The sequence below is a fragment of the Convolutriloba macropyga genome, chromosome 3 (genome assembly GCF_964194025.1).
Source record: "Convolutriloba macropyga chromosome 3, txConMacr16.3, whole genome shotgun sequence".
Classification (NCBI taxonomy): Eukaryota; Metazoa; Xenacoelomorpha; order Acoela; family Convolutidae; genus Convolutriloba; species Convolutriloba macropyga.
In genome coordinates this window covers 540745-562730 of record NC_134470.1, presented here as the reverse complement: position 1 = coordinate 562730, position 21986 = coordinate 540745, and the positions used below count along the sequence as shown (strand labels likewise).

The 21986-nt window shown below is 39.0% G+C and overlaps 1 protein-coding gene across 1 annotated transcript in view; it reads right to left on the bottom strand.

Annotated features, from left to right (window-relative positions):
* LOC142335853 (patched domain-containing protein 3-like) overlaps positions 1–21986 on the bottom strand; it is a 44120-nt gene that overhangs the window by 20028 nt on the left and 2106 nt on the right. Inside the window, exons 2-6 of the mRNA XM_075384180.1 lie at positions 20496–20763; positions 5831–6006; positions 4979–5111; positions 4661–4870; positions 4467–4590 (exon numbers count right to left, since the gene is read on the bottom strand). Of these exons, the coding sequence (XP_075240295.1) occupies positions 4467–4590; positions 4661–4870; positions 4979–5111; positions 5831–6006; positions 20496–20763 (911 nt within the window). The remainder of the gene's footprint in view (positions 1–4466; positions 4591–4660; positions 4871–4978; positions 5112–5830; positions 6007–20495; positions 20764–21986) is intronic.

Below are 21986 nucleotides of genomic sequence, written 5' to 3'. Positions count from 1 at the left end.
TCAACTGTGACTTTGCCCCCTTCTTGTCTGATTCTTAGACCCAGAAACCAGTGTATCCTCCCTATGTCTTCCATGCGAAGTGTTGCTTGGAGTGCATTTTTGAACTCGGAGATCACTGATATGCATCTTGATGCCACTATGATGTCGTCAACCGAGACCAAGGTGAAGGTGTGCCCCTCTGTCTCTGCTCTTGCGAACAAGCAATGATCATTCCTGCTTCTGGTGAACCTTGTCTCAGTAGGAAGTTTGCCAGTTCCTTATACCAGTTATTAGCTGCCTGTTTCAAACCATAAACTGTTTTTTTTTAAGTCAGCATACTATTTTCTCTCCATCTGACCATTGTCTTACAAACTCCTGTGGCTGTTCCAGATACACTTCTTCCTCTGTTGGTGAGTGCAGGAAAGCCGTCTTGGCATCAAACTGGCGCATCACGTGGCCCTACTTCGCTGATATTTGAAGTAGAATCCTGAATGTCTCTGGCTTACAGGTAGGCACAAAATTCTCAAAGCAGTCCGGTTCTTCTATCTGTTTGATGATTTTTGCCAAATAGCGTGCTTTGTAATTGTCCACTTGACCACTGGGTTACAATTTCACTTTGTAGACCCAATCGCCCGGTATGACGCCCCTGTTTGTGGTTGGTCTCACTAGGTTTCAAGTCTCGTTGTCTTGGAGCGCCTTGACCTCGTCCTTCATTACCCCGTGCCACTGGTTCCAATGGTAACCTTGCTAGGCTTCGTAGACTGTTTTGGGTTCCAAATAGTCACCCTCAGTCACAGCAAGATGGATCCTGACTTCTCCAAAAAATGCGGAACATTCCTTGCTCGTGTCCGTCGTCTGGGCTCTGCCCTGTCCGCTTGCTCCAGTGCCTCTTCAAAGAAGCCAACTGTGTCTGACCGTGAGAAGTCTTCCGTTTCGCTGTCTTCCAGTGACTCCGAGTCTCTGAGACTTCCTCTTGTTGCAGTAGACTCTTCATCCAGAGGCATCTGGTCTCAGTCTTGTTTCTTGAGTGTTCACGCCCTCTGCGTCATGCCACTCCACCTTTTTTGCAGTAGATGTGTCCTCTTTGTTGCCATTGTCTTGATGACCATCATCTGGGTGCCAGATCCCCAGTTGCTGTGACCCCTCATCTAGTAAGTGTGGCGTCTCTGTGTTGTCACGGATTGAGCCCACTTCGGACTCCTTGATGGTCACATCTCGAACTGCCACAACCTTGCATATATTGGGTACGTACTCTAGGTATCCGTTGTCTCCTTCAGTGTGACCCAAAAAACTTTCCTTCTAGTGCCTTGGGTTCAAGTTTGCTGACATATCTGTCCGGTTTCCTCATGAAGACTGTGCAATCAAAAATAGATAGTTTACTAATTAAAAGCTTGGGTTTTATACCTCGCATTAGATCTGCTGGGCATTTTTCATCTCCTGGTCTTACAACCAAGTTCCTGATTCTTGTTGCGTGGAGAATTGCCGCTCCCCAGATCATCTTGGAAAGACGCGAGTCAATCAGCAAGCATCCTGCCATCTCCAGCAGTGTCCTGTTGCACCTCTCAGCTAACCCATTCTATTGTGGCATTTCTGGTATGGTCATCTCCTGTAGAAAACCTGCATCCAAGCAGTACATCTTGAATTGCTCTGGGAGAAAATCCTTCGCATTGTCTTGTCTCAGCTTCTTGGGCGTCCCACACTGAGAACAACCTTCTTCAGGCTGACCAGTGCTTCGCTCCTTGCATTAAGCAAGTCCACAAACACCAACTTCGTGTACTGGTATGCAAACACAAAGCAGAACCGGAACCCTGACAGTTACTCTACTCTGAAATGTCCCATCACGTCTGCGAACACCCTCTCCAGCTTTTCTTCTGCTTGGGTCTCTGCCATTCTTGTCACTGGAGTCTTTGTGATCTTGGCCAATGCGTACTCATTGAATACATCATCGAGTTGCCCCACTGTCTCTGGTGCATTCCTGACTACATCCGCTTGATTCAAATGACCCAATCGTCTGTGCCACTTCCTTGCACTGTCTTTCACGCTGTTGGAACTAATCTTGAATTATAGAGCGCTGCAGGGTAAGTAAAACAACATATTTTCTTGTGTTAGTTTTACCCGGGTTCCCCTCTGGAGTTTCAAGCAGCTATTTCCTTTCTCAAAAGTGAAGGTATGTCCTCACTCCGTGCATCTTCAGACTGATAAGAGGTTTGAAGAATAATTCGGCACACACAAAACATTTTTGAGTTCGCATCGGAATTCCCTTTTGTTTGAGAGTATGCTGATCCTCGCATAGCCTCTGCCCAGCAATCGTGATACCTCTCCGTTGGGAATTCTGACAACTGATTGAATGGGCAAAAAGTCCAGGAACGCATCAATGTTCGTCGACTGATCTGTACAACCACTGTCCATTAGCATGCCTGCTGTCTTGCACTGGGTAAGAGTTGTCCAGTTTTCCGCGTCTTGTGAAGCCAGTGTTAGATTCATTGCCACTGACTCATGTTTGCCTCCATCTCTTTGTCTCCTGCATGCCATTTCTAGGTGACCTTTCTTAGTACACTTGCTGCATTGTGCTGTCGCCTTCCTCTTGCAGTCCTTGACAATGTGTCCAGGGATCCCACTCACAAAGCAGTTTCCTTTCTTGGGTCCCTTCTTGAAGTCACGCTTCACTGCCAGTGCCACTGAACCACTTTTTCACTTGTGCCTCTGTGCTGTGCTCTCATGGAATTTCTGCATCTTTTTCCTCAACTCTGTGAAGTTTTTTGCCGGGTTAAAGCTTTCATGTATAAAAAACTTTCATTTCTCATTGGCAGACCATTGAGGGCCAAGGCGTTGAAGAGGATCTCTGAGACTGCTTCTCATGCTTCTTGGAGCCTGTTAATGAAGAAGCTATCCAAGACCTCAGCATCCTCGAGCTGCAGTCGAGCAAGCTGTGCCAGCAAAGTCACCACTGTCGGCGTCTCCACACTCTGAAATCTCCCTTGCAAAAGCTTCCAAGCCCTTGCTCCATCTCCGATCCCGTCATCTCCCACACAGTTATGTCTCATCAGCATAAGGTTTCTTTCATCTAGAGTCAGCGCATGATGGCACCACACATTGTTCCGTTTCTCCTTGATGTCTGCAACTTCCATCTCATATGCATCCTTCAGTACCTTGTGGTTCTTCTTTTCATCATTAATCGCCCCATTGGCTAGTGGTGCAAGCTCATTGGGTTGCTCCTCTGTCCCAAGTAGTGATTTGTAGAGTCTCTCCGTCTGCATAATTGCCACAAATCTTGTGCTCCAGATTGGAAAGTCCTGTTGTTTTCCTGTGTGGGTCAGCAGCTTCACTGTCTGTTGATCCAGCGTAGTTTGAGCAGGCAAAACAATTGTGAAAAGAAAAGGTACTTTGCTAAAAAGGATTATGACCGTCAACAACAAAGGAGTTTTGTTTTAGAAATCCGTTTTAGGACTTAGAAAATTGCTGGGCCCATAACCTGTTGGGTTATTGGTTTTCGCAAGCAGAGTAAAAAGCGTTTTTAACTAAGTAGAAAATTTTTTTTTCTCAAAATGAGAGAATAAAAAAATGATATTTTAAAGTAGAATTTAGGGATTTACAGGAGAGATCTGATTATTAGATCAAGATGTTGATTTGATTTTGGGGATGAGAAAAGGCTCAAAAATCAGCTGTATATATACCCATTAACAGTGCGAGAAAGTCAAGATACAAAACTAATCTTAGCACCATGGTTTACAGTGGGGGTCGCAAGGGTTGCCCAATATGGTTTGCTTCTGCAAATTTGCCAGAAGTCAGTCGCAGGGGGTACCATAGATGATATGCATTTACACTTTTCTAAGAATTCGTTCACATTTCCGGCGGTATCATAATCATTCAATACATCTTGGGAAGAATTTTCAACAAAAAATCTCACTCTAATATTAGTTATCTAGATTCACCAAATTGGAACGAATATTGATTCTAAGCACCATTTCTTGACGATTCTTTTATATAAATTCTCTGATCGAAATCAATTTGCTTTTGTCATTCTAATCAGGTAAGTTAAACTTTCTTTCTAATTCTCACTAAGTTTAAGACTATAGTTTGATCAATTGTCTATCATATGCTTTTTTTCGAAGTTTTTTTTGTTTTTCCAAGTACTGAATTGGCCAAACAGAATGCCAGAAATATTACTGTTCAGCTTTAAAGGCGTTTTTCAGAATTTTTTTGGTTTCCTTCCATATAGTATCATTATCAAGAAATTATCATTATCATTAATTTATTAACTTTTTGTATTATGTTTATACACATTTATAACGATGCGTATATAAATTGTATTGGTTAACCCGTCTCCTAACATCTTCCATTATCAGAGTAGAAACACACATTTAGTTTGTTTATATGTATGTTAATTTTTTTTGGAGTTGCCCCCCCCCCCACACACACAAAGCGGCGGGGGGGGGGGACACTTAATAGTCAAAATTGAATTAAAACACATTAAATTAACTTCTCACCTAGCAAGAGGAATGGAAGAACACTGTGCAATGGCCCATAGTCGAAGCCCAGACCAGCCCCTCCCCCGAATGAAATTCCCACTGAGATTCCAACACACAGAATGGCAATGTACGCCAACCACGCCTGAATTAAAACAAATAAACACTAACCATGATATAATAACTTAAACACTAAATATGATATTGAAACACACCTTTTGATCTCGACAATTGAAGCGACCAGTCATAACCATGATGTAAATTATAACCAGGTTATAACCGATGATTAGCAAGGTGATATCAGCTGCAATGGCTTCGTCTCCGATGTCAGAGAAACTCTTGTCTGAGGCACAATAGATGGTCACTCCAGACACTCCGTCCTGGCAGAAGTCGAGGAACTGTGTTTCGAAGTCAAGAACATCTTGCTAAAAATAGGGTTATGTTGATCCAATTATTTTCAAATCAAATCAAATTTTTATTGAGATTAATAATTTGTTTAGTGATAACATCACCTAATAACGAAACATGCTAACCGGTGGTTCCTGGACATTGTCCACTTCCAGAAAGTAGTTGGCAAGCATCAGTTCAGCTGACAGGATTCCAGTTGAGTCATTCTGGATCCCACTCAGCAACAGGTTCACATTTACTTCCTTCCCAGTCACTGGACTAAACAGCAACATTCGATAATTCCTCAGTTTGTGAAACACCCTGAGCACAGGAATGAAAAAAGCTTGAGTGATTCGAAAGAGGCGAATAAAAAATATCTGAAGATCATGACTTAATCTGACTTTTGATGAAAAATTCTTTTAGCAGAATCTTTGCTTAAAAGATGGGATCTTTTCCGTTTGCGCCCCCCCTCCAGTACGTTATGCTCCCCCATTTACAGAGCACGTGTCATTACATGGTAAATCATTATGTAAAATTATTGCAGGTGCGTGGGGGGGGGGGGGTGCAAATAATATGCACCCACTAGGCTGGTGGGGGAGGGGGGGACGAAAAGATTCAAAAGATGCCTGTGATGTTTTCTTTCGAGGAAAAAAAAACAGAAGAAAAAGATGTAAAAACATTATCTTTGAAATAGTTAAGCTAAGCCTTTTGATAACAGCCAATCACAGTCGTTTATGGAAATCACTCAAAAATGGATAAAATTTTTTCTCAAAAATGGGATCAAAGTAATGACTTGTAACAAAAGTTACAAAAATTGCCTTGTAACATTAAAAACTTAGTTTTTTGGATATTTGAACCAATAACCTTATTTTCGATGCATATAATACCCTTGCTGTTAAATGCTGTCGGAATTTATATTTATATATAAGAGTTAACCCCCCTGATTTGATCTATTAACATATTTTAGCTGAGGGGCCTTACTTGACAGTTTTTATAACCTTATAACAGGATCAGTGTTGATGGTGTCTTTGATTTCCTGATCGGTGAGAGATGCTATAACTGTTGAGTTGTAAGACCAGAGTTGTAGGAGAGAGTCCTCTAGACATGTTGTGGCTCCTGTCTTGTAACAGAGCTCAGAGTATTTCTGTCCTTTCACCTCTATGTCATTCTTGATCTATAATAATAGCACGAAATCAAATTGTGATTAGAATAAGAAAAGTTTTCATGGTTATATTGTGGTGTATAGAATATTCCGACATTCAAGTTTGACAGCATTTAGTGCATCTTATCTTAATGCTACTACAAAATTACATAAGTAGCATACTTTTTAATATCACAGAAAGCGAATTGAATTGGTGCGCTGTTTATTAATTTGTGTCCTGTTTTCTTTTCTGAAGCAAAAAACTTCTAAGTATGTATAAAAGGAAACGAGTATTCACTTGACGCATAGTGCACGTGGGTATGTTTTAGGTTTTTTCACTTTTTTTAGACAATTCGCAGTCAATATAGAATCTGAATATTTAGGGTGGAGGTTTTACCCTATTCACAATTCCACAATTGTTCCTAGAATCTATCTTTAGAGAAAACTACTGGACTGGATAGTAACTTCACAAACCTACTACTCTTAACTAGACTAAAGGGTTATACCAGGCCCTCCGCTCAAGTCCTAAAGAAAGTATTTTCAGGGGCTGTAGTCAATTGCCAATAAAAATGATGATATTAGAATATGCTTGTAATGCTTCTCTATGTTTTATGATATTTTAGCTTCTAAGAAGTGTTTTACCAAATGAAATAAATTGGTGACTCTAAGATTGAGAATTGTACCAGGTCATCAATTCACTTTCTAATTTATCGATCAACCAATATACTTAAAACAAATAGTAGATGACGTGATGAGCTCGTCGGTGTTCACTACACAACCCAACCAGACGAGTATTAACCAACTTGATAGAACGTTAAGACATTGCCGATCAGGTACTTCAGGTTATTGCAGACGTTTTTAATTGTCTACTTGGTTCACCATTCCTAACTACATGGGTTAACTTAACTTGCCAAGTCTTCTACGAGCAGGCAGGCCTACCCTCAGAGTGGCTTCACTTGATAACCTAGGCCCCCAATTTGGGTTTCTAATCCACTATTAAGTGGGTGAGAATTTTGATGTTCAATCTGGGATATAATCTTTATCAGAGTCCATATTTACTTGTTCAACCGTTCTCATCAGTTTAAATTTCTCGCTTCTCTATGTTATATGATATTTTAGCTTCTAAGAAGTGATATACCGAATGAAATAAATTGGTGACTCTAAGATATAGAATTATACCAGGTCCTCAATTCACTTTCTAATTAATCGATCAACCAATATACTTAAAACAATTAGTAGATGTTGTGATGAGATTGTCGGTGTTCACTCCACAACCCAACCAGACGAGTATTAACCAACTTGATAGAACGTTAAGACATTGCCCATCAGGTACTTCAGGTTACTGCAGACGTTTTTAATTGTCTACTTGGTTCACCATTCCATACTACATGGGTTAACCTAACTTGCCAAGTCTTCTACGAGCAGGCAGGCCTACCCTCAGAGTGGCTTCACTATTCGGTCTACAAGAAGGAGATTGGCCGATTAATACTCTCAGAAAAATATCGTCCTGATGTTGTCCGGGATTCGATGCTGTGCTCCAGTTCGTTAACCTAACTTCACCTAATTATTGATTGGTTGATCAATACTTTACTAGTTAACAAACTAATGTAAATCCAATACATTGAAGCTAGATTGAGTATAATTTCAGATCCTTAGAGATGTATTGTGAAGTTACTAAAATTGTTCAATTAAGCTGTTGATTAACAGAAAACCGAAAGAAACGATTAAATCTTACCCAGTCCTAATTATTACAGGCTATGGTTCCTTCAGAACAACTAGTTACAAATGCCTATGAGAGCCAAGTATCGAAGCGTTTAGCAAATACCTACTAGATAACAGTTTGAGCTCTACTAAGTTATAAGAAAATGTCTAAAAAAGAAAGTAGTTGAAAATTTGCTAAGTTAATTTAACGAAAATTATAGTTACCACAGTATACTAGTTCAAACAATTATTATAATTTTCAGTACCGCGACAGAGATCTGTTAACTCACTCGTCTAATAAAATTTACTCCGCAATTCGGATTATCACGACAGTATAATTATTTTCAGACTGATTTTGGTTACAAAAATTGGCTAAAGTTGAGCCGTATTTATACTGCTTATCTATGTTTGGTTTTGATAGTTTAGTCCTATTTTTAACAAAAGTTCCTTTGTGTGAAAAATGCATTATTGGGAAAAATTTTCAGAAGGTCAATCTTGACTTTGATAACCTAGGCCCCTAATTTGGGTTTCTAATCCAATATTACGTGGGTGAGAATTTTGATGTTCAATCTGTGATATAATCTTTATCAGAGTCCATATTTACTTATTCAGCCGTTCTCATCAGTTTAAATTTCTTCACCATTATATTCTTTGTACAGCTTCAAATATAGAATTCGCTTTTGTGTTGGGAATAATTCAAGGTCAGTATTAATTTTGTTCTTTTCCGAAAAACGCTAAAGTTTAACTTTCCATTCCTACATCTCACCCATCCGGACTAAACTATTCTCCTGAATAGTAGAATACAGTGAAATTAGTAACATGTAAAAGTTTATAAGAGCACCATCACCATATTTTGGTACGACAGTTTCTTTTTATCAGCGTTTGTCTGCTCATTTCGCAATCTCTCAACTATGTTCAGTCTCTCTTCAAACTGAATGTCAGTTCCGATATCTCGTTGATCATCGTTGGACAAATTGTGAATATGTTTTGTAGTGTTTTTGGACTTGTAACACTTCTTCGCTGCCCAAAGAGCCAAAAGGACAAATGCAAGACACCATAAAGAGAAACCAAGCAGACCAGCCGGTTCTTTAAATGTATGCATTGTTGACCCATGGCGAAAGGATTTGAAGTTGTTTTCCTCAAAGAGTTGTTGATGGATTTTGTCTACCATCTCACTGACTAATTCAGGCGTGACATCAAGCGTAGGGACATCCTTGAGTGCCGACCTGATCTTATGCAACATCAAATTCCGACTCTCTTCTGTAGGAGTGACCGCTAGAATGTTCGGGATGTTGAAAGCGGTATCCAGTAGTTCGGGAGTTGTGATTGTTGTTATTAGTCCACTATGTTGAAGGCAGTATGCTTGATCGGACAACATGAGCAGTCCATTCTTCGGGTGAACCAGTTTTCCATCGCAGTGGGGGTGTACTAGGCAACGTTTACAGGCTGGTTCATGGTTTTGAAAACTTTCTGCCCCCACTGTAAGTTATGTTATAAAGAAATTGTTGATCGTCTGCCGCGTTGAGGAGGTACATAGAGTTCCCAAGGTAGATTGCTGTCAATGAAATTGGCATTTCGGTTACTTCTTGTTTGCAAGTCTTCAAAGCAGCTACCTCGTGATTGTATAGGAGTGAAGTCAAGCACAGTTGATCTTGCGCGCTCACCAAGGCTACTGGCTTAGTGCAAAGTATCAGCAATTGTTTCCCCAAACAAGACAGATATTCCTCACTCTTCATTTCTGCATAGCTTTCTTCTCGCCTTGATACGATCAAATAGTTCCTTTCTAATTTTAGAATTGCGGCCGTCGTTGTGTTCTCGATTGGTTGTGGCAAAGGGATTGCTTTGTAGGCATCGTGAATTGGTTCACCACTGTTTAATAGCACCTCCATTGTGATTAACAGTCCGTGTGGAGTGGAAAAAACATTTCTCACTAAGGGCAGGCTGTAAAGTAAACTTGAGTGGTCGTATGGTACAGAACACTTTTTATCTCCCAGCTTCAGAGTTGTAATTATTTACCGTAAATCCTCATAGGGTACTAATGCAGCTGGCAGTATTCCCTTGGATAGCACTCCAATGCTTCTAATAAATATGTTTCTCTGTTCCGTCAAATATAGTGTTTGTACTTGTAACTCACTGTGCATAGCATTGAAAGTCCATGATACGTTGTTAATTGCACTTTGGACGCGAAAGGCATACATAAAAACATCAGACCTTCGATGATCACAGTCTTGGGCTTGTTCAATTTCTTCCATTGTTTTTTGAAGCACCTCCAGGTTTGTTTGCAGAATCTCAAAGTTATCCTCTGAGTAGTTTAGCACTTTTCATGTGTCTTCATGAAGCTTCAAACTACTGCTGGCCATGACCCGATTGGACTCTTTTTCTTCGTTGTGCAGGTGAACCATTCGTGATTCCAAATAGTGCAATCGCCCTTCCAATTGTTCCATTTTTCGCTTAGAATTTTCTCACAGACCAAAAATTGAGATTAGTCTACAGCCTGCTTTTTCCAGTAAAGGTTCTAAAATGATCGCCGTCGCAGCTCCCATTGAAAACAGCAGTGGTGATCGTCTCTGTCGCTGAAGAGTGATAGTCTGGTTTACAAAAGATGCTACTTCTTTGACAAGCTTTGTCCTCTCTTTCTCTGCTCTTTCGTATTCTATCTGAATAGATGAGATTATTCCGTCAAAGTGGTGCTGTAATAGTGCGCTTATTTCTGGGTTGTTGCAAAACTGGGAGCTCTTCCATGTTTTTTTTTCCAATTGCTGAAGTATTGAAGAGAATTTATAAATTGGTCGGAGATCCACGTTCAACAGCTTTGGAAGTGGGACTGCGATATCCACAGTCAGATATGAGTCGGCCAATGAAACTAGAGTTTGAGGTTGAAAGAGAACATGCGCAGTAGTTCGTGCACTCTCCGCTGTTTGCTGTTGCACCGCAAGTACTAATATAAATATCAGAAAGTTATACATCTAAACTTTATTATAGTTAATTACTGCGCTAAATTCAGATAGCATTTTTTCTGTATTAGAAAGAGTGCTACATTCTCTAATAATTCCCCCCAAATTCGCTGAAATTTATTTGAGCTAATTAGCTTTTTTCATAATATCGGTGATATATAAACTTGCAAGATAGTTTATTTATGGTGCTATTTGAATATGTATTACGATCGTCCCCATCTTTATTAAAAATTTTGTCTAATCTTTTGATCTTTACAATTTTTTTAGGCAATGCTATATAGAGAAACTTAATCAAGTTTCTTTTTTTTATTTTTTAAACACACACACACACACTTATATATATATATATATATATATATATATATGTATCTAAATATATATATATATATATACATATATATATATATATATATATATATATATATATATATATATATATATCCTTCTTTTTATTCGTCGTCGATTCCGAATCGTTTTGGGTACTTCACTGCGCGTCTTTCTCGTGTTTTAGCGATGGAGTTTACTGTTTCGTCAGTTTTGGTTCCCAAAAGTTCTGCAAAGATTTTTGGTTTGCACATTTCCCTCTTGGCGCTTGCAGGTGTTGACTGCGTTTCACTGAGGTCCCTCATGACAATTTTTGGCTTGTGTGGTCGTTTGGGCAGTGGCGTAGAGTCAATCTCTTTGGCTGGGGTTACAATAGGGGTCTGTTTCTCTTGTCTTTTGTCTTGTTCCGGAGTGATTGGTTCTGCTGGTATGCTAGTCTTAGTGGGCCTTTTAGTTGAATGTTCTCGCTCTGCAAAGAGATCGTAGAAAAATTCTTCATCCGCGTCCATCCATTTGAAGGGACTCTCTTGTTTGGGTCGTCTTGCTGTAATTTCTAGGGTGAAAGTTTTATTGTTTTCTTCAATGTGAACTTCCTGGTCATACGTATTATGGCGGCTGGGCCATATCTCCTGATGAGATTATCTTGTTTCCATTCTGGGTAACTCGTATTCCTCCTTCACAGGCTTCAATCGATTGTAATGGACTATCTGCCATTTCTTGGAGTTTATGTCTTTTGAGATTTTATAGTTGACTTCTGAGGTCCTTGCGATGATGTTATCTGGTGCAATCCAGAGAAAAAAAAACTTCCTTGATTTTGCTTCTTGGGGTTGGAAAAGCCAAACTTTCTCTCCTGGCTTTAGTTCCTCTCCAAAGACGTTTCTCTGGTACAAATCTTTTTGTCTTCCTTGTCTGTAGCCAAGTGTCTCTCTGGCATTCATCTGTGCTTCCCTGAACTGTTCATTGAGCCATCTTGTGAATTCGTAGTTGGCAATTTCGTGACCAGGTGCTTTCGGGAGTAGCGGGTCAATCGGGCATTTGCATTCTTGTCCAAACACCAGTGAAAATGGAGTCTGTCCTGTTGTTTTGTGTACGGTCGTATTATATACGAAGTTGAGATAGGGAATCATTTGATCCCAGCTACTTGGATATTAATTGCGAAGTATTTGGAAATAACATCCGCAACAACTCTGTTGTGACGTTCTACCATGCCATTTCCCTGCGGGTGATATGGAGATGTTCTTGTCTTCTCTATTCCAAAAATTTTGCACATTTCTAGTAGTAGTTCGCTGCAGAAGTTTGCTCCTTGATCGGTGTGAAGGCAATCAGGTGCTCCGAACGTCAAAATCCAGTTCTCCACAATCGCTCTAGCAACATCTTCGGACGTAGTTCTTTCTAAGGGAACGCAAACCACGTATTTCGTGAAATAGTCTCTCAATACGAGTATATATTTTGCACCGCTTGCCTTTGCTCGGGTAGCAGGTCCCAGGATATCTGCTGCCACTTTGCTGAATCGGATCCCAACGTTGATTGTCTGGAGAGGGGCTATTCTTTTCTTTCCAACGGTACTTCGTGCTTGACACAGGGTGCAGTTCTCACATTTTCGTTCAATGTCTTTTCTCATTTTTGGACACCAAAACCTCTCTCTTGCCCTGTCCAAAGTCTTTTGAAAAAAAAACGGCCTCTACTGATTTTTGAATCGTTAAGTTGTTCCAAAACTGTCTCTCTGAGTCTCTGCGGTACTACAAGTTGTTTTTGGGTTGTATTGCTTCCTTCCACATGCCACTACCTGTACAGCACGCCATTAGTCAGTTCCATCTGGTCCCAGAGACCCCAAATCGCTACTGCATCTTCTTGTGCTATAGCGTTTGCTTTCTTTATTTTTAAGTCTCTCAGTGGATTTTGGTCTGGATGTTTCTCAGCGTTTGCCCATTGCAAGATGAGACGTCAGTCTCTCAGCTCCAGTTAGCTCAGGAGTGATGCTACACTGTCTTGACAGTCCATCTGCTTCCCCATGCTTGTCTGCTGGTCTATGTACTACTTGAAAATCAAATTCTTGAAGTCTCTGAAGCATCCTGAAAATCATCCCGTCATTGTTTTGTCTAAATAACCACTATAGCGATGCATGATCTGTTCTGAGCACAAATTGAGTTCCCCAAATATAAGGCTTAAACCATTTCATCGCCTGAATGACTGCAAATGCATCTCTTTTTGTTGTTGAGTAATGACATTCTGCTGGCATCAAAACTCTGCTAGCGAAAGCCACTGGGTATTCTACTCCATCGACAATATTCGAGAGTACTGCCCCTAGACTGTGGTCACTTGCATCCGTGTCCACGATAAAAGGAGAGTTGTAGTCCGGATGTTTGAGTACTGAGCTATCAATCAAAGCCTCTTTCAGTTTCTCGAACGCATTATGGCATTCAGGGTTCCAATTGAAACGGCTGTTCTTTTTTGTTCTTGGGTGAAGAGGTTTCGCTATCCCAGCAAAGTCTTTGATGAAACGTCTGTAGTAACAGCAAAATCCAATAAAAGACCTCACTCCGGTAACGTTTTCTGGTCGTTTCCAGTCCCGTACTGCAATGAGATTGTTTTCATCTAGTGCAATTCCCTCTGGGCTCAGTTTGTATCCTGTTTAGGTTAAGGATTTTTGAAAGAGGCAACATTTCATGGGTTTGATTTTAAGATTGACCTGGCGAAGAGCGTGAAAAACGAGGCGCATGTGTTTTTTGTATTCCTCCACATTCCTACTAAACAACAGAACGTCGTCCAAGAAAATGAGGACAAACGAGAAAAGGTATTCATTGAAGATGCTTGTCAAAAGTCGCTGGAAGATTCCCGGTGCATTGCAAAGTCCAAATGGAAGTCTGAGGTACTCGTAGTGTCCACCATCGGGAGTGACGAACGCAGTTTTTGGTATAGCACTCTCAGCTAATGGGACTTACCAATATCCAGAGGCTAGGTCGAGGCTTGAGAAAATCGTTGCCTCGTGAAGATGATCCAGTATCTGGTCAATTCGCGGAAGGGGAAAAGCGTCTTTCTTTGTTACTTCATTTAGTCGTCTGAAGTCTGTGCACATTCGATTGCTCCCATCCTTCTTGGCAACGAGAAAGATTGGTGCTCTGTACGGGCTGTTTGATGGTCGGATAATGTTTCGTGCCAGCATGTCCTCGATCTCCTTCTTAACCACAGTGATCTTTCCAGGTGCAAATCTATGGGCTGCAAGCTTGATTGCTTGATGGGCAGCGTATCACCTGTGTCAATTTCATGCTGAACCAAGTGTGTCTGTCCAAGTTCGTTGTCGTTCATTGCAAACACATCTCTGAACTCTCGTAGCAGTGTACTTCTGTCGTCTGTTTGTTGGTTAATGTCTGGAATTGCTAAAGAACAAATCTGTTCTAACTCTTCATTGCATGAGAGGTTTAAGTTTGTTTCTGCAGTTACCCCGTGCTGTGTTTCTTCCGTTGTTTCGATTTGATCAAGACCGGATTTTGCTTTCGTCTCACAAAGATGTACGTGCCTCGTTACTTCGGGTTTATAGGCAAATTGCAAATTTACAACATTGCTTTCTTTCTCCATCATCAGCTGCTTAGAATGGAAGTCGATTGATACTTCATTCTCCTCCATCACCTGGGTCCCAAGTATCAAAGGCACGTCTGTGTTTGGGGTCACCAAGAGATCGGCTTTCACTTTAACCCCGGTGTCGAAATTTATTTCGCCAGTGAAAACGCCAAATATTTTGAAAGGATCATTGGTGGCCGAAAGAACTTGTTCTCGGAATGGTCGGAGTTTGGAACGCTGTTCGTACTGTGAGTAGGTTTTTTCTGATAGAATTTTCACATTGCTCCCAGTATCCACTATTGCTTTGTGTTTTTCTCCGTCAAGATCAACCATCACGTAGACAGTAGGCCCAAAACTGCTTCGGCTTGAACTTTGTTGATACTGCTCACTTGCTCTGAGTTCGCTCTCTGTAAAATGCTTTTTACGATCGGTGGTCTATCGGTGTCCAAGTTTGCGGATATATCCGGTTGTATTGTTCCCTTCTGTGGACACTGATTTTACAAGTGCCCAAACTCGCGGCAATTATAGCACTGCATCGCAGACGTTCTGGGTCGAAAGCCTTCCGGTCTTCCCCGAATTCTACTCTGAAATCTGGGTTGACTTGATTCGGATAGAAATCTTCTTTTGGTCTTAAGAATTTTCTCCTTGATCTGTGTATGTCGCTCTTGCTGCTCTAGCATCTTATTGAAGCCTCTGGTCTGAAACTCGATCATTTGATTGAAATCCGATGACAGACTGGTGTTAAGTGCTCTAAAGTCAGCTGTCACTGACTCGTCATGATCTTGTTCACCTTTTGTCCGTCTCACATGTCCTTTTCTTTGTCCCCGCAGTCGACTGGATTCCACTTTACTGATGGCGTCTAGAGCAATGGCCCGTTGTGTAGCTGCATTGAAGCTTCCCGGTTCTTCCTTCAGGAGTGTATATCTGATTTCGCTGTCCAACAGTCCGTCCATAAAGGCATCTTTGTTAGCTTCCTGTCGTCTTGCAACATCAAGATGAGCATTGACTGCCTCTCCTAACTTACGAACTCGCCTTGAGAACTCTTGGATTGACTCTGATTCCAATTGCTGAAGATTTTTGATTTCGGTGCGGGCACTCCTTGCGTTCGGAAAGTTGCCGATTCTGTTGTTAAGAGCGTTCAGAACTCTCGCTATGGTCGGGGCTGGTTGTTCTTGCACTCTAACGCATAACTGTTCAAACACGTGGGTAGAACCTTGCGTTGTCTCTGGTCATCCCAATTATTGGCGTTTGACATGGATTCGAAGTGTCAAACCCATCTTTCGAAACTCTCGAAGTCGCGGCTAGGGTATCGGAGGGGGGTGAGAAGGGGTGGTGCTACGACTATTTGCTGCTGATTGTTCGCAGGGTTCTGTTGTTGCTGTTGCTGGTTGTTTGGTGCGTTGTTCATTTTTGGTAATTGAAGTAATTTTCGATGTAAAACCAAATGACACGAAAAAAAATATATAGATGAGTTTAACCTTTGGAACGTATTCCAAAGATCTAATTCATCGGTTCTCTCAATTTCTAATTTGTTGCTTTTTCTTGTAAAATGCAAAACCGCCTTCTAATCAGAACAATCCCTCTGTGGTCGACAATATAGAATCTGAATATTTAGGGTGGAGGTTTTACCCTATTCACAATTCCACAATTGTTCCTAGAATCTACCTTTAGAGAAAACTGCTGCCCTGGATAGTAACTTCACAAACCTACTACTCTTAACTAGACTAAAGGGTTATACCAGGCCCTCCGTTCAAGTCCTAAAGAAAGTATTTTCAGGGGCTGTAGTCAATTGCCAATAAAAATGATGATATTAGAATATGTTTGTAATGCTTCTCTTTGTTATATGTTACTTTAGCTTCTAAGAGGTGTTTTACCAAATGAAATAAATTAGTGACTCTAAGATTGAGAATTATACCAGGTCCTCAATTCACTTTCTAATTAGTCGATCAACCAATTTACTTAAAACAAATAGTAGATGACGTGAAGAGCTCGTCGGTGTTCACTCCACAACCCAACCAGACGAGTATTAACCAACTTGATAGAACGTTCAGACATTGCCCATCAGGAACTTCAGGTTACTGCAGACCTTTTTAATTGTCTACTTGTTTCACCATTCCATACTACATGGGTTAAATTAACTTGCCCAGTCTTCTACGAGCAGGCAGTCCTACCTTCAGAGTGGCTTCACTATGCGGTCTCCTAGAAGGAGCTTGGCCGATTAATACTCTCAGAAATCAATCGTCTTGATGTCGTCCGGGATTCGATGCTGTCCTCCAGTTCGTTAACCTAACTTAACCTAATTATTGATTCGTTGATCACTACTTTACTAGTCACCAAACTATTTTAAATCCAATAAATTGAAGCTAGGTTGAGTATGATTTCAGATCCTCGTTGATGTATAGTGAAGTTACTAAAGTTGTACAATTACGCTGTTAATTAACAGAAAACCGAAAGAAACCATTAAGTCTTACCCAGTCCTAAATTTTACAGGCTATGGTTCCTTCAGAACAACTAGTTACAAATGCCTATGAGTGCCAAGTATCGAAGCGTTTAGCAAATACCTACTAGATAACAGTTTGAGCTCTACTAAGTTATAAGAAAATGTCTAAAAAAGAAAGTAGTTGAAAAGTTAGTAAGTTAATTTAACGAAAATTATAGTTACCACAGTATACTAGTTCAAACAATTATTATAATTTTCAGTACCACGACAGAGATCTGTTAACTCACTCCTCTAATAAAAATTACTCCGCAATTTGGATTATCACGACAATATGATTATTTTCAGACTGATTTTGGTTACAAAAATTGGCTAAAGTTGAGCCGTATATATACTGCTCATCTATGTTTGGTTTTGATAGTTTAGTTCTATTTTTACCAAAAGTTCCTTTGTGTGAAAAATGCATTATTGGGAGAAATTTTCAGAAGGTCAATCATGACTTTGAAAACCTAGGCCCCTAATTTGGGTTTCTAATCCAATATTACGTGGGTGAGAGTTTTGATGTTCAATCTGTGATATAATCTTTATCAGAGTCCATATTTACTTATTCAACCGTTCTCATCAGTTTAAATTTCTTCACCATTATAATCTTTGTACAGTTTCAAATTTAGAATTCGCTTTTGTGTTGGGAATAATACAAGGTCAGTATTAATTTGGTTCTTTTCCGAAAAACGCTTAAGTTTAAATTTCCATTCCTACAAAAGAATACTTTTTATTATCACAGAAAGTGAATTGAATTGGTGCGCTGTTCATTAGTTTGTGTCCTATTTTCTTTTCTGAAGCAAAAACATTTTAAGTATGTTTATAAGGAAACGAGTACTCACTTGACGCATACTGCACGTGGGTATGTTTTAGGTTTTTTCACTTTTTTTAGACAATTCGTAGTCAACGAAAAGCCAAACTGAGGCAGTGATTTTTGTCGCGCTGGAGTATTAAAAGGAGTGATGGGACGGTGTTTTCAAAGCATCAATCGTTCCCAAACTGCTTTTAAAATGGAGCCAGAAAACAGATTTTGATAAAATTTATCCGTTTCATGAATAAACTCATGTGCGGTAATTTGACTTCTGTGTTCAGTGTTTTTTTTGTTTTTTTTTCAGGGAAGCATGTAAAACATAATACAATTCACTTGGAATTGCATGTACAATTGTTTGAACCTCTCAAACAGTTGTTAATAGTTCAGGTTACTTGAAAATTTTTCGTCTCGAAAGACATCACTGATTTTCGAGTTTTTCAGACCTTTTTAACTGTCTACTTGTTTCACCATTCCATACTACATGGGTTAAATTAACTAGCCCAGTCTTCTACGAGCAGGCAGTCCTACCTTCAGAGTGGCTTCACTATGCGGTCTCCTAGAAGGAGCTTGGCCGATTAATACTCTCAGAAATCAATCGTCTTGATGTCGTCCGGGATTCGATGCTGTCCTCCAGTTCGTTAACCTAACTTAACCTAATTATTGATTCGTTGATCACTACTTTACTAGTCACCAAACTATTTTAAATCCAATAAATTGAAGCTAGGTTGAGTATGATTTCAGATCCTCGTTGATGTATAGTGAAGTTACTAAAGTTGTACAATTACGCTGTTGATTAACAGAAAACCGAAAGAAACCATTAAGTCTTACCCAGTCCTAAATTTTACAGGCTATGGTTCCTTCAGAACAACTAGTTACAAATGCCTATGAGTGCCAAGTATCGAAGCGTTTAGCAATTACCTACTAGATAACAGTTTGAGCTCTACTAAGTTATAAGAAAATGTCTAAAAAAAGAAAGTAGTTCAAAATTTAATAAGTTAATTTAACGAAAATTATAGTTACCACAGTATACTAGTTCAAACAATTATTATAATTTTCAGTACCACGACAGAGATCTGTTAACTCACTCGTCTAATAAAATTTACTCCGCAATTCGGATTATCACGACAATATAATTATTTTCAGACTGATTTTGGTTACAAAAATTGGCTAAAGTTGAGCCGTATATATACTGCTCATCTATGTTTGGTTTTGATAGTTTAGTCCTATTTTTACCAAAAGTTCCGAATCTTTGTGTGAAAAATGCTTTTTTGGGAAAAATTTTCAGAAGGTCAATCATGACTTTGATAACCTAGGCCCCTAATTTGGGTTTCTAATCCAATATTACGTGGGTGAGAGTTTTGATGTTCAATCTGTGATATAATCTTTATCAGAGTCCATATTTACTTATTCAACCGTTCTCATCAGTTTAAATTTCTTCACCATTATAATCTTTGTACAGTTTCAAATTTAGAATTCGCTTTTGTGTTGGGAATAATTCAAAGTCAGAATTAATTTGGTTCTTTTCCGAAAAATGCTTAAGTTTAACTTTCCATTCCTACAAAAGAATACTTTTTATTATCACAGAAAGTGAATTGAATTGGTGCGCTTTTCATTAGTTTGTGTCCTATTTTCTTTTCTGAAGCAAAAAACTTTTAAGTATGTATATAAGGAAACGAGTACTCACTTGACGCATACTGCACGTGGGTATGTTTTAGGTTTTTTCGCTTTTTTTAGACAATTCGTAGTCAACGAAAAGCCAAACTGAGGCAGTGATTTTTGTCGCGCTGGAGTATTAAAAGGAGTGATGGGATGGTGTTTTCAAAGCATCAATCGTTCCCAAACTGCTTTTAAAATGGAGCCAGAAAACAGCCTTTGATAAAATTTATCCGTTTCATGAATAAACTCATGTGCGGTAATTTTACCTCTGTGTTCAGTGTTTTTTTTGTTTTTTTTTCAGGGAAGCATGTAAAACATAGTACAATTCACTTAGAATTGCATGTACAATTGTTTGAACCTCTCAAACAGTTGTTAATAGTTCAGGTGACTTGAAAATTTTTCGTCTCGAAAGACATCACTGATTTTCGAGTTATGTAAAATTATTTTTGTTGTCTTGTCAGTTTGTGACATGAATTACGTAAAGATATCATTGCACTCATATATGGCGTGATTGATTCAAATAACGACTTGAATTCATATCCATTGGTTTGACTTTGACAATGTTTGATTTCATGATATAGAAGCTAATTTTTTAAAACTTTTGCCCGCATCTATTTTTCTCTTGTCTTGTCACTTAGCCTCATTTGTAACAGTAACAGCTGTGTTATGCTATTTGAATAGTGAAATAAATAAGAAATTTTGAGTGTATTCAATGTTTTATTTTATATTATAACTCCTTTTGATAGAACTCAAATTTTGGAGAACTTCTCCCAGCTGATTTTTATTGTTTCTGAAGCATTAGCTAAACTGAATTTACTCATTTAATCCACAGAGAAAAAAATCTTTAGATAACTTGTGTATAAATAGATGACTTCCACAAACACCAATTACAAAAGAAAACAAGTGACAAAAAAACTTGAATTATTGGAGAAAAATATTTTTACTCTTTTCAAAGAAAACTCGTGGTTCGAACTTGCTTTAATTCGTTATTTATCCTCTTTACGAAATTAATTTGGGTTTATTTTCGTTAATGTCTCACCTTTTCGTCAAGTTCCAAAGCTTTGCTCAGAACTGTCGCAGTCAACACATTGCTATGTTGGGTGAGAAATGTCTGTCGTCTCAGGTTTTGAGGGAACCACACGCTGGCTCGTCTCTTGTCATCCCACGCACGAGAGTCTCTCGGAACCCAAAGCTTCGTGTTGTCATTTTCCGTCTTCCACCGGAGCACCCCCAACATGCAGAATGCAAAGAAAGCCAAGACAATTAGCATTGAAGCCCAAGGCCGAGTTCCCGTCAGGGTTCCAATTCTGAAATTAAAGCCATCAAGTATTTTTTTTGCAACAAGTAAATTAAAATTATAACCATACGGTTAAATATACCTGAAAAAAAAACATTTCAAATCATTCAAACAATAATAATATAATAAAAATCAACAAATTTCTTAAAGAATCACATTTTAAATTTTCTTTTGATTGTTTTCTTCCTAAAAATAAAAATAACTTTTAAAAGCTCCTACCTTACTATTCAAAGGAATTTTTTCATGTTGTGAGAGCAAGAAATCATTCAACATTTTCTTAAAAACGTTTTCATTTTTTGCCAACCGAAGCCAATGTGGTAATTTATTCCATTTTTGTACGCATTGACGAATAATCGAATTCATTCCAAAGCTGGTTTTGGCATTTTGTCTAATTTTGAATTGTTTTGTTCGAGTATTTTGATGAAGACTCAGATACCCGTGAAAAATTTCAGAATTTTCTGGCCTAGCGATATCATAACGAAATTTGATTAGCGACATTTTTGCTATTTTTAGCTCAGCTGGTAGGCTCTTTGTCTGGATTAGCAGATCTCTTGCTTTGTCATACTTTTTGCGTAGAAAGCACACCTTTTTATTTAATCTGTCGGTTAAGACGTTTTAGGTTTTTTGCAGATAAATTTTGAAAAAAGATTGCCGAAAATGATAAGTGTGAAAGCACAAGTGATTTTAGAAGAAGAATTCGCGCGTTCAGGGGAACTTGATGTCTTTTAAGGTAAATTGATCTTATAGCATGAGCCATCTTTTTCAAGGTTTAAATCAGCTGCTCCTCGAAGCTAAGATTCCTGTCAATTTCTATACCAAGGTATCTGCAACTTTTTTGTGTTGTGAGAACTTCGTTTTGTAAAAAATTGCTTCGAAATCTGAATTATCGCGCTAGAAAAAGATTAATTCGGTTTTGTTTGTATTCAAAGTTAGTTTGTTCATCTCTACATATTTTTCTGTTTTTTGTAAAATTTCGGTGACTTTTTCATGTAAGCTACTTTTCTGTTCACAACAGACAATATTTGTGTCATCTGCGAATTGAATTACCTTTTCTGTTGTGCTTATATTAGATGAGAAATCGTTCACATATAAAAGTAAAATGAGTGGTCCTAAAACAGTTCCTTGTGGCACACCGTGATTCAAAATTTCACAATCAGAGAATATGCCATTAAGTTTTACCTTTTGTCTGAGGTTGGCAAGAAATAAAAACAGTAATTCTTTCGCTTCCTGGGA